Consider the following 13,591-nt stretch of genomic DNA (forward strand, 5'->3'; position numbering starts at 1 on the left):
TTTAAAATTTAATATTTAGTGTCCATTGATTTTGGGGAGTCCACTGTGACTCCAAGTGACCAGGAAAGAACAATCATGCAAGCAGTTCCCAGGTCAGTTTACCCAGCTCACCCCACCCACCTTTGGAGGGGAGCCTTTAAACTTGGTGAAAGGAAGCAGGGAAGAAGAAACTTTTCAGGGCCAAGGAGAGGAAGGACTGCCCAAGGCAGTGCTAGACTAGGGAGAGGACATGGACTCTCAGAGTAGGAGAAGGTGGAAGCTTGTGACCTCTCACAGCAAGCAGAAATCTTCATTTCCACCTGTAAAAGCTTGTCTGGAGAACAGATATAGAGTCCTAGCAACAGAGAAGGAGGAACATATTCCACTGGCGAAGGAGGAAAGGCCAGGCCTCCCCAAGGTTGGAAGAATCGAAACCACTGCCACCAAGAAGCAGCACTGGGTGGTGGTGGTTGGAGACTCCCTTTTGAGGGGGACAGGCATCTATTAGCCAGCCTGACCTGTTGTCTTGGGAGGTCTGCTGCTTGCCTGAAGCCTAGATCCGAGATGTCACAGACGAATTACCAAGACTCATCTGGCCCTCTGACTACTACTCCAAGCTGTTCATCCATGTGGGCACCAATGATACTGCTAGCAGAGACCCTGAGTAGATCAAAGATGGCTACAGGGCTCTGAGTGCAAGGGCGAAAGGGACAGAGGGCTCACGTGGTGTTCTCTTCAATCTTTCCGGTCAAGGGGAAGGGCCTAAGCAGGAGCAGATGCATTCTGCAGACCAACACATGGCTGTGCAGATGGTGTTGCCAGCAGGGGTTTGGCTTCTCTGACCACAGGATGTTGTTCCAAGACTAAGGATTGCTAGGAAGAAACAGGATCCACCTGATAGAGAGAGGGAAGAGCATCTTCACAGGCAGATTAGAGAGTTTTAAACTAAGTTTGCCAGGGGATGGAAACCAAAGCCCTTAGTAAGTGAGGAATTGGGCAACCAACAGGAAGTGCAAGCAGGAAGAGGCAACAGGGGAGATCTTCTCATTCTTCCTAAGTAAGGAAATCAGCTAGGTATCTTCACAAATGCACAGAGACTGGGAAATAAGTAGGAAGAACTGGAAGCCTTCACATAGACATGGATCTATGATGTGACTGGAGCAGGGACCTGGTGGGTAGCTTGCTTGACTGGAGCACTGTCATGGTTGGGCACAAACTGTATAGGAAGGACAAGTAGAATAGAAGATGAGTTACACTTTTCATAAAGGAGTCGTATGATTGCTCAGAGCTCCAGTAGAAAATTAGAGATATGCCTGTTGAAAGTCTATGGTCAGAAGGCAGAGCAACAAGGGTCATGTTGACGTGGGAGTCTGCTATAGACCACCAGACCAGGACGATGTGGTGAATTAGGCTTTCTTCAAACAGCTAGTGGAAGTTTCTGTGTCACAGGCCCTGGTTTTCACGGGGGACTTCAATCACCCTGACATCTGCTGGGAGGCCAAAATACAGCAGTTTGCAGGAAATACAGGAAGTTTTTGAAGTGTGTTGGGAGCAACTTTGTGGTATAAATACTGGAGCGGCTAACTAGGGGCCGTGCTCTTCTAGACTTGCTGCTCACAAGCAGGGAAGAATTGGTGGAGAATGTAGTAGTAGATAGCAACTTGTGAAGCAGCAACCATGAAATGATTGAATCCAGGATCCAGAAGGAGGGAAGGAAGGAAGGACAGCAGAGTATGGACCCTGGACTTCAGAAAGAGACCAACTCCCTCAGGGAACAGATACACAGAATTCCCTGGGAGGCCAGTCTAAAGGGGAAAGAAGTCCAAGAGTTAGCTCTATTTTTAAGAAACCTTGCTGAGGGCACAGGAACAAACCATCCCAATGTGCAGGAAGACTAGCAAGTATGGCAGAAGACTAGCTTGGCTTAGCAGCAAACTCTTCAATGAGCTAAAACACAAAAAGGAAGCTTACACGTAGAACCTTGGACAAATGACTAGGGAGGAATATAAGAATATTGCTTGGGACGAAATCAGAAGGGCAAAGCACAGCTGGAGCTCCAGCTAGCAAAGGATGTGAAGGGTAATAAAGGTTTGTACAAGTATATCAGCAACAAGAGGAATATTGGGGAAGATCTGGGTCTCTTACTGAATGGGGGAGGCAACCTAGTAACAGAGGATGCAGAAAAGGCTGAAGTGTTCAATGCCTTTTTCACTTCAGTTTTCACAGGCAAGGTCATGTGTCTCACTACTACACCTGGCAGGAGTTTGGGGAGGAGGTGAGCACCCAGCAGTGACAAATGAACAGGTTAGGGACTATTTAGAAAAGCTGGATGTGTACAAGTTCATGGAGCCGGACAGGATGCACCCAAGGGTGCTGAGGGAGTTGGCTGATGCAACTGCAGCTTATCTCTGAAAACTTGTGGTGATCAGGAGAGTCCCAGATGATTGGAAAAAGGCAAATATAGTGCCCATCTTTAAGAAAGGGAAGGAAGAGGATCCAGGGAACTAGAGACCAGTCAGCCTCACCTCAGTCCCTGGAAAAACCCCCAAGGAGCAGATCCTAAAGAAATCCATTTCTAAGCACTTGGAGGAAAAGGTGATCAGGAACAGTCAGTATGGATTCACCAAGGGCTGGTTTTGCCTGACCAATATGATTGCCTTCTATGATGAGATGACTGGCTCTGTGGATGCAGGAATAGTGGATGCGATATATCCCAACTTTGGCAAGGCTTTTGATACGGTTTCCCACAACATTCTTGCAAGCAAGTAAGGAAGTCCATGTTGGATGAATAGACTGTAAGGTGGATAGAAAACCTACAGACCACTGGGCTCAGAGGGTAGTAGTCAATGGCTTGATGTCTAACTGGCAGCCAGTATCAAGTGGAGGTGCCCCAGAAGTTGGTCCTGGGGCTGGTTTTATTCAATATTTTCAATGACCTGGAAGATGGGATGGAGCGCACATTCAGCAAGTTTACAGATAACACCAAGCATGGGAGAGTAGTAGATATCCTGGAGAGCAGGTTAGGTTCAGAGAGACCTCAACATATTGGAGTACTGAACCAAAAGAAATCTCATGAGGTTCAACAAGGACAAGTGAAAAGCGTTGCACTTAAGATGGAACAATCCCAGGCACCCCTACAGGCTGGGGGCCAACTGCAGAAAGCAGCAGCTCTGCTGAAAAGGACCTGGGGGTTACAGCAAACAGTAAGACGAATACGAGCCAAAAGTGTGCCCCTGTTGCCAAAAAAGCTAGCGGCATACTGGGCTGCATTAAGAGTCTTGCCAGCAGATTGAGGAAAGTGGTTATTCCCCTCTATTTGGCACTGGTAAGGCCAAATCTGAAGTATTGTGTCCAGGATGTGGATAAATTGGAAAAAGTCCAGCAGAGGGCAATGAATATGGTAAAGGGGCTGAGGCACATGACTTAAAAGAAGAGGCTGAAGGAACTGCGCTTATTTAGTCTAACATTTAGTCTAACAAGAAGCAGGGAGTCCCTCAGCCGGTTGAAGAGCAGGGAGGGGGGAAAAAGAGGGAAATCCCCTGCACACAACAGCAAAACCAGAAGCAAAACTGGAAGTGCCCCTGCTTCTCCACACTGCTGCTGTATACCCCCTGGGGCCTTCCCAAGTACCCCTCAGTGGTGACAGATGACAGAACAAAGGAGCAACATTCTCAAGTTGCATCAAGGGAAGTTTACATTAAATATTGGGAAAAAAACTCTTTCATTAGGAAGGTAATAAAATACTGGAACAGGTTACTCAGAGAGCTTGTGGACACTCCATCCTTGGGAGGTTTAAGACCCAGCTAGACAAAACCTTGCCTGGGATAATCTAGTTGGGGACAGTCCTGCTTTGAGCAGGGCTTTGGACTAGAAAAGTTTCTCAGGTACATTCCAACCCCAATTTTTTTTTTTTATAATTCTATGATTTTTTTTTTTAAGCTATGGAAACAGTGCTACTGATTTTAGGTCTTCATATTTAAGCATATGCCCTAAATCTGAGACAAACCAAACTTAATAGGGTGCTTAAAGTTACAGTACTGCAACCAATTTTCTACAAGTTGTATACAATTTTGGCTCATATCAACTACTCCCCCCACATCCATATAAAAAATTCCATAGCAAAGTACATTTATGTTTGCTTCCTATTGCAGCAACCAGAGCAAGATGACAATACTAATTAAATCTCAGAACACAAAAATTGTCCCAGATTTAGTTTTAACATCAGAATTTGAGTTTCTCAGCACAAATTCCATTACTGGACATCCTTTTCAGAAAGTGAAGCTGTTGTACAATTCATAGATTGTAAGGCTGAAAGGGACCTTGGAAGATAATTGGGTCCAACCCCCTGCACCAAGCAGAAAAGACAACTGGGATCAGGTGACCCCAACATGGTGACCATCCAGTCTCCTCTTGAAGATTTCCAGGGTAGGCAATTGCACTGCCTCTGGAGGCAGCTTATTCTACAGTATGGACACCCTAGTTGTGAAGTAGTTTTTCCTACTGTTGAGTCTGAAACGCTCTTCTAGGAGTTTGTAACCATTACTCCTAGTTTTCCCCAATGGTGCCGTGGTGAACTGTTGTTCATCGAGCCTTTGATGTATGCCTCTGATGTAGTGGTAATTCCCCTCTCAGCCTTTGTTTTTCAGGCTGAAGAGTCCCAGATCCCTCAGCTTTTCCTTATATGGCTTGCCGTGCAAATCTCTGATCAGATGGGTGGCCCTTCTCTGAACTCTCTCAAGCTTTACCACGTCCTTGTTGAAGTGCAACACCCAGAACTGGACACAGTACTCCAGCTGCAGTCTCACCAATGCCGAGTAGAGTGGAAGAATCACTTCTTTGGTTTTGCTGGAGATGCATCGATTGATGCATGCCAGGGTGCAGCATCGCACTGATGGGTCATGTTCATACTGTGGTCTATTATGACCCCCCCAAGTCCCTACAATTCGTAGTGCTCGTCAGGTTGGTGTTGCCAAGCCTGTAGGTGTGCAGGGGATTATTCATCCCCAGGTGGAGCACTTTCCATTTCTCAACATTGAACTGCATCTGGTTCTGGTCCATCCAACTTGCCAGTCTGTCTAGGTCAGCCTGTATCTGCAGCCTATCTTCAAGCATGACCACACTTCCCCATAACTTGGTGTCATCCAAAACAATATTAGACTGAAGAATACAACATTCATTGCTTTATTGAAGCAGAGAACTGCAAATTGTGAAATTTAGTTTTTATCATCTGCTCCCTCATTAGTGTGACAAAGAAAAGTAATTTTTGTGCCACAGTTTGTCCATCTATAATTAAAAAAATAAATCAATCAACATGTAGCACTCATTTAAAAGGTCAAAATTATTAAGTGAGTGTTGGGTTAATAACTTGTTTTCAGGCCAGATGACTTACTAAGCTGTCAGCATTTTCAAAAGAACATAGAACCGTGTTCAGTACTTACCATGCCATTTGCCTTTGTAAACAGTCCCAAAAGAACCCGACCCTATTCTGGTAGAAAGCATAACTTCACTTGCTTCTATTTCCCAATAATAACTTGAATCTCTTTGTTCACGAGACCTCTGAAATGCAAATAAATATTTAAGGCACAGGTATGTCATATAAATGACAGCTCTCAAGTTCTAGGCTACTAGCCATGTTAAATGCTTTTCTCACAAGTTGCGCCTCATATGAATCCAATTTCTGTTAAATTTAAAAAGTGAATGCAAAAATTTGAGATACTTGTATAGATACACATTAATATATATGATACTTATTAATATAGACAATTTATTCTAAAATACATTCCTTGTTAAGACTCCATTTCAAGATTCTATTTTTCTCCTACAATAGTTGCCTACAATAACTCCCAAAACATTTTCATGGATTTTCTTTTTTTTTTTTTTTTTAAGCAGCTTATGGTATTATCTACTATTGAAAGGGAAATGCAAGAACCCTGACCTTAAATTTTCAAGTGCATATCTATTATATTTTTAAAAGAAGCATTTGAAGACATTTTTAATGTTTTAAGAACCCTATCAACATGTTTTAAATTATAAAGAGCAGTTACTTATTAGAAACACCTCTTGAACACTTAGTATATCTGGATATTTCAAAAGCTATTTACTCCTATTTACGGTAACTATCAAGACCTTAGGGTGTAAGGGTATAATTTTCAGAATAGTTTAATTTCCATTTAAAAATGCATAATAAAGAAGTCTTGTATCCAGGTTATAACTAAAGAATTTTTTTTGCAAAAATCCTGTTGGTCTAATAAGATATCTCTACTACAAGTCCTGATTGCCTTAATAAAAGTCTTGACTTTAAACACCTGTGTTCCCAGATCACTTTGCAAGCTTTTGAAAATCCCATACTTCTATTAATTTTCTGCTGAAGCCAGTTAAAATACATATCTAATTGTTGCCTTATTTTTAGTTTTCTCTTATGAAATGTGCAATTAAGCATTTGGATTTGTAACAGATGCCTTTAAAAAGATATTAAGAGTATTTAAGATGTCTCCAGCAATTGTTAGGGCAAAATGACCTAAATCTCCAAGAACACAGACATCATAACTAGAAAAGCATTTACTAGAAAGTTTGGGGAACAAACACAACATGAATGCATTTAGACAAGACCATGACTGAAGCAACCTTCTGATTTTCACCACCTTTACTGAATTTACTTTTAGCACCTCTGAGATTACAACATAGACAGTGTGGAAGGGCGAAGGAGGCGGAGAGATAAAGACTGGGAACAGGACAAAAAGACAGAGAGAGAAAATGGTTTTATGGTTTGCTATCTTCTAGGTCCCAGCCTGAAATCTTATCCACAGAATGATTTTTCCTCCTGATTCAGAATAATTGAAGTTGGCTTTTTATGTTAAATGCCTCTACCTCTACCCCAACCCCAAGAAAAGCCATTGGCCACAGGTTTACACCTCCTGTAGTGAAGTCTCTGGGGAATGATTCTGGGGTTCCCTCAAATCAGCCCCCAGGGGCTAGTGTCCCACTTGCTCCCAGAGTTATGCTACTAATCACAACAAGAACAGTGAAACTGACCATGAGAGTCCTGAAAAAGTATTCTCTCTGATCTCTTACTATTGCAGTAACTGTAGGTAACATCAGATTATACAGAAGAAAATGCAACATCAAGTTGACGTCATTCCTGCAATTACTTAGCGTCACATTGATTTATTTTAGAAAAGAAAATGCAGACAGCACAACAATGCCACCATTTGTAACCTAAACAGCTAGACCATGATTTAGAAAGGATACTTGGATTTTTTAAAATTTAACTTGCATGAAAAATTTAAAATTTTGCTACTGTAGTGAAACAGACATCAAGATCAGCTTTCAATAAAAAGCCATAATAGCAAGTTTCAAATGAAGATAAACAAGAACAATCTTTAAAACAAAACAGTAACTTAAAAAAAGCCACACAGAAAAACTTAAAAAAAATATATCCTTAAATTTTCACAAAGGCTTTAACACAGAATCTGAAATTCATGTTATACACACAGCCTGCTGGTATGCTGTTCTGATATACAGGTAGTTAACAGTAGCTCTTAAATTAAATTAGTGCAAATTATTTAATGAGTACAGAAGTGAACAAATTCCCAATAAGCAGCTTTTCTATCCTTCAAAAAGTAGAAATTTGTCGAAGAGACTCATTTTCTTTTTGCTCCCATTCCATTTAATTTGAAAACATACATTGCAATACTTACAATTTTGTTTTTTTCTTGTGTATTGGATCCAGCTGCTCTCTCTCTTTGGACTGGGACTGGAGTTTTGGGCTGAGACCACCCAGTTGGACTCGTATTGTTGGGGCTCCCTGTCAGAGCTGAGGGTGATGCTTAACATAAATGAAAACAGGAAAATTATAAACAAGGGGAAAAAGTTATTAAGATTGTAATTCTTTTATATTCTGAAAGCTTACCTGATTCGCTGTGATTCCGAACTGCATCCTATAAGTGGAGAAAATTAAAACAAAAACAAAAGTCAACACTTCAAAGCATGGGGAAAGAAAAGTAAATTGGAGCATGCAGAATACTAGCAGGGAACAGAGCTGGTGCAAATTCAGGCCCAGCAGATGAATGGTCAGTATCTTCCAAAAGAACACTAATAATGTAATTAATGTAATTATTTATTATTATTAAGGGTCATGGCTAAATGCCATGCTCCTGAAGACAACATAGCACACATACAACCATAATATAAATAAGTTTGAATGAAGTAACCAAACTACAAATGTTATACTAAAAACAAATCCCACCAACATAAAAACATTATTAATATAAATATAGTAGAAAAATCAGGACATGAATCTATAATACCGTTGTACAGACATCCACAATTGAGACAATAAAATCAAGTCTAATGTTAAAATGCACCACTCATATCAGTAATAAAGAATATTTAACTCTAATTGCCTCAGCCTTGTAAGCAAAACTTGTGAGACTGTTTACTATACTTGGATGTGTTTGCTGAAGAAGCCAAATTAATTCCTCTCTATTTGAGAAATGTATCAAGTTCTGCAAGTACGGCAATAAATAGGTTCTCCTTATGTCATTATATAAAGAACATTCTAATACATAGTGGATAGTATCTTCCACAAGTCCTAGACAGACTGGGCAACATCTTTTAGCCCTTGAAATGGAAAATCTATGTCCAGCCAGAACAGCTGTGGGCATCTGTTCAGTCCTGAGCCTAGTCAAAGAGGATCACCATTTATTACTGAGATCCAACTGTAAATACATTTCTCCCCCACCACAATCTAATTTCCAAAGAGTATATAGAAAGGGGAAATGCAAGCAGCCCTAGCCACCGCAAAATCATTCTGCCTGGCAATACATTTCATATCCTCCGGATACGAAACCTTTCTGATGGGGGAGAAAGATCTTTCATTATTTTTGAGATAGTATCCCATCCCAGAAAATGCTAAAGTGCAGAAAAGAAAAGCTAACCAGGGTGATTGGAGGGGAGGGGGATTATTAATATTTTCGATGTAGCATAATTTAAGCAGGCAAGGTGGTAAAAGGGGCAGGATTTTAAAGCAAAATCCAACCATTCAAATAATAACATTAGTTAAAATAAAATCCATTCCCATCTCTAATCTCAAAAAAGATACAGAAGTTGACGGAGGAAGACCCAGAAGAACCCTAAGAAACTTTTTCTAAGGTATGTCTACATCATTACTACTGGCATAAACCTATACTTCAGCACCATATACGATCTGAGAGGTAACTTTGGTTTAGCATGCTGATATAGGAGCTTGGACTGATCGTACTTCTGTGGTTGCATAAAATTTCTTTATAGCCACAGCCGATTGGGCTGCCTTAGTTTTAACTGACTGAATATGATGTTTCCATGATGGAGAAGCTGTGAAGAAGGCACCCAAATATCTTTAGGTTTTGACAATTTCAAGTTTGGTTCCCCTCATATTCCATGGATATTTTTATCAAACAACTTCCCCAATACATTATTTTGGATTTATCATAATTTATCTTTAAGTTATTTGGTTCACAAAGATGCTCAAAAATTCCAAAAGAATAGTACAGATATATCCTATTGTTATTTGTTAAAAACATGTAGTTCACCCCTTCTCCAAGGAGACTCCCATCCTAAGGTTGCCAGTCAATTTTACAGAAATGACTTGCGAAAGATAAACTATAACTATACAATACATCTTCTTATCAAAAGCAGCACCTTTTGATAGGTGCTTTTGATAAACTCAGACATGCACTGTGGCATTTCAGATTTGCACACAACTCCTATCTCAGTGTTTTGCCTACTGTGGATGTATTTAGAAAACCATTTATTATTTTGGCAGACTGCACTGAATTGAGAGAAATTTCTTCTATGTAGAAAAGGAAGTGCCTTTAGAACTTACAGAAGACTTTCCAAATAACCAGGAATTTCCAAAGTGTACCCACCTGTCACATTTGAACCTACAAAATGTTGAGATCTATACTCTAATACAAAAGCAACAGTTCTCATAAGATTTATACTGACTAAAATACTACCCCCTTCAAATATGTGAAAATGTTCTACCATATCAGCTCTAGTGCAGTATAACCTACTTCTCCTCTTGTCACAGATACTTTACAAAGCTTAATTCTCCAGTCATGCACATGGTCAGCTCAGCTCGATAGGAGAATTTTGAAATGTGTTCCAAATGTTAAAACTTTGTTCCCAAAAAGGTAAGTACAGCACAAAAGAACATGCATTTAAAAAATATCAAATACTAAAAAAGAGTTAATAGGAATAAATTAAAAACTTCCAGCCAACTAACAGCAGAGAGTAATTTAAATCATAGCAGGACAAAATAGTCTAGAGAAACACCATGCTATGGTTCTTGAATCAGCCATTCTAATTGGATTAATATCTTGTAAAACTGACTGCATCACCTACCATGTGTAAAGATTTATTTAAAAAGGTATGACTAGCAAGCTACATTTTGACCTACCATCTGTGCTTTGAATCAAAACATATCCCTGCTGTGCTTCTTTATTCCTAGATAGTTAAAAATTCACATAAATCTGATTCTGAAGCGTCTGTGCAAATTACATTATACTGTTCAAGGAGGGGGGGAGAGGAATACTTACAAATCCTTTAGAAGCATTTAGAAATGTTTTACAAGAATACACAATAAAACAGTAATTGACTTTGACACAGCTGTCAAAGAGTGCAATCTTCAGGCAAACAAGTTGTAACACATGATATTTAAAAAATCTATTTTAAAAGAATGTATAGTTTCACACTTATGCATTTATGTTCCTCCTGGATTCCTCATAAAATAAATGATTTATTTCAGTTCAAAAGTTTTGCTGTGTTTGAAGGAAAAAAAAAATTATATTGTTCTGCATGCAAGTCTTGAGAGCAAAAACAACGTACCTCAATTTTATTTTTAACAGACAACCTGATGCTATACCCTGCCACTACCTTTACCTGAAGCAGAAATAAGCACTACATACCATTTAATTTGATTTTCTGTATGGCTATGCTATGAGTAGCCATGCTATAATTCACCAAAACAAACCACAAAAAGGCCATGCAATGTTCCAAAAACATTTAAAACAGATTTTAAATGCAAGGGGACCAAATGCATCTCTAATGAACTTACTGATCAGGTTTACACCATGAACAAAATATCATGCTGTTTTACAGAATTATCAAAATAATCCACAAGACAGACTATATAAACTAGCTATGACCTTCAACAACTGTATTCAGAATTTAGAACAGCTAAGAAAACAAACATGCCATACCATTATTTTTATTAAATCGACATTAGATTAATAGATTCACTTAGGAGTTGCAACAATTTACTGTTTAAACAATCCTGTTAATGCCAAGAAAGCAAATTATCAGGAAAAATACCTACTCTTCCCCTCAAACAAAATCGCCTGCACCAGGAACTGGGAGAATCATTCAGGGTATTATTCTATTCCAAAGCAATATGAAATAAGAGAAAAGAATAAAGATAGTAGTTAAAATTTCAGCTGTTGGGAAAAATAAGAAAAGAAAAACCTGAAAGAAAAAGTAGCTTGATATGCTAACTATGTGCAGGTTACATTTCCTTCTCTACTAAGGGTAATTTTAGCGTACAGTAAGAATACTTAATGCGTATGCTTCTTTATCAAGCTGTTTTTCTCCATTTAATACCAAAAAGGTGTTAAACATCATCCAGCAATTCTTTTTGTAAAAAGTTAATTGGTTACTTAAGGGGTACTTTTTTTGTTCACACAATGGTGATAGAGGGCACTGTATCCTGTAAGGCCTTACGTGCTACACAATCATTTGGTTATACAGATAGATGTAAAATTCATTCTCCCATTTGAAAAAAAAAGTCCTCTATCATTATTGTTAGCCAAGTGGCTTGGTACAGAAGTTAGAAACCAAATGGTACTTCGCTTTACAAGGCCAAGCTGGAAGCATCTTCCCCCAAAACAGAGTTTAGCAGTTCTGCTGCACAAGCTCCTTTTTCCAACTGTAGAGCAGACAGCCTTCCACCTAACCAAGTCAAGCCAAACCAACCTACCCTTTTCTATGCAGCCAGAAAGCTCTGCAGCTAGGGATACAAAATCCTTAAAAGTTTCTGCCTTTTCCCAGAGTAAAGATTATGCCCTGGTGTAAGTCCTGAAGATCAGGTTCCTCCCCCTAAAAGCTTTCCTTTGCACCATACCTCACTTCACTTTTACATTAATAAAACTGAACTGGAGCTTCTACATATAAAGCCTGAATCATGAAAGTCACCCTCTCTCTCCAGTGCCAGTCTACGGAAAAAAATATTTTGAAAGGAGGTACCAGAAAGAACCCCTCACCAGTGACGAGTCTCGCCCCATAAGTCCAGGATCCTTGCTACCTTAACACATATCTAGCATGCTGCATAACACAAGTCCTTGATTTAACACTGACTTTCCAAATGACATCTAGGTAAGCACTCCTCTAGAATAATTTATACATTTGGATATGGATTTACGGTTCTTAAAATTGCCAATAATATATTCCAAATGAAACACCAATAACAAGTTGTTGTGTAAACAAAATGGGTCTTGCTCTCCTTCAACAAGAGATCAGTCAAACTCCTGAGCAATCTCCTACGCTCTACCAATTCTTTGTGAAGAAAGGGGCAAAGTACTAATGAAGACAGATATACCCCAGGGAATAATGTTCACAAAAATTCAAAATTATGCAAAATTTTATTTATTTATTTTACATTTCATCTTATAACCTTAGTATCTGTAATGGCATGGCAGCAGCAGCCAGCCCTTGGGTACTTATGGCTATGGTAGGCAGAATCCCCACAGCAGCATGCAGCTCTCGCTGAGCTGCAGGTGCATGTGGCGGCATGAAGCCAGCCTGGCCCACCAGCATGCAGCTTTAGACCAGACCAGGCTGGCTGTGCCAGCATGTGGGGCTCACAGCACTCCAGGCAGAAGTCATGCGCCAGACCGGGCAGGCTCCATACGTCCACATGGAGCTTCCAGCACATGTAAGGCCTGACTCACGGAAGTCACCCTCTCTCTCCAATGCCAGTCTATTGCCTGGAAGCATGTGGATCCCTCATGAAGTGCTGCAAGCCCCATGTGCTGGCATAAAGCCAGCCCAGTTTGGTTCAAAAGTACATGCAGCAGGCTGGGCTGGGCGGGCTCCATGCTGCCATGTGCAGCCCCCAGGACCCAGCTGGAGCCACTCTCCCTGCCACAGCCATGAGCTCCCTTGAGGGCCCACTGCCTCCTGCTGCTGCTGCCACCGACAGCCTGGGCTGTGCACCATGGACAAGGACGGCATGGATGTGTGGCAGGGGGGCCTATACCCACCCACAAACCCCACACTAACTCCCACCTCCTACAGGCAGGAGCTCCTCCCTTCCCATTCACCAGCTGTCTAGTCATGCACCACTGCTCTCAGTGCCTCCACATGGGGCTCGCACAGCCAGGGGGCCAGGTGCCCAGCAGAGGTGGAGGCGCAGAGCCCACCTGGATTACATTATGCAAAATTATGCAATTATGCAGGTCATACATTTTATGCACAAAATTGCACAGACACGTAATTGTGTAATTCTCCAGGCTATAGATAGAGGCTGCGAGTATTAAAGACAAGATGCTCATGCCTCAAAGCAGACACTAGTCACCCA

General features: G+C 40.6%; 1 protein-coding gene across 4 annotated transcripts in view; it reads right to left on the reverse strand.

The window, feature by feature from the left end:
• Positions 1–13,591, reverse strand: part of RAF1 (Raf-1 proto-oncogene, serine/threonine kinase) — a 153,203-nt gene that overhangs the window by 27,662 nt on the left and 111,950 nt on the right. For 3 of the 4 annotated variants that reach the window (XM_090021115.1, XM_090021114.1, XM_090021113.1), the window contains exons 8-11: positions 11,336–11,395; positions 7,889–7,916; positions 7,677–7,804; positions 5,418–5,535 (exon numbers count right to left, since the gene is read on the reverse strand). In XM_090021115.1, the coding sequence (XP_089877241.1) occupies positions 5,418–5,535; positions 7,677–7,804; positions 7,889–7,916; positions 11,336–11,395 (334 nt within the window). The remainder of the gene's footprint in view (positions 1–5,417; positions 5,536–7,676; positions 7,805–7,888; positions 7,917–11,335; positions 11,396–13,591) is intronic. The other variant, XM_090021117.1, reaches the window with a different exon arrangement.

The sequence above is a fragment of the Crocodylus siamensis genome, chromosome 11 (genome assembly GCF_052110815.1).
Source record: "Crocodylus siamensis isolate JL-2025a chromosome 11, ASM5211081v1, whole genome shotgun sequence".
Lineage (NCBI taxonomy): Eukaryota > Metazoa > Chordata > Crocodylia > Crocodylidae > Crocodylus > Crocodylus siamensis.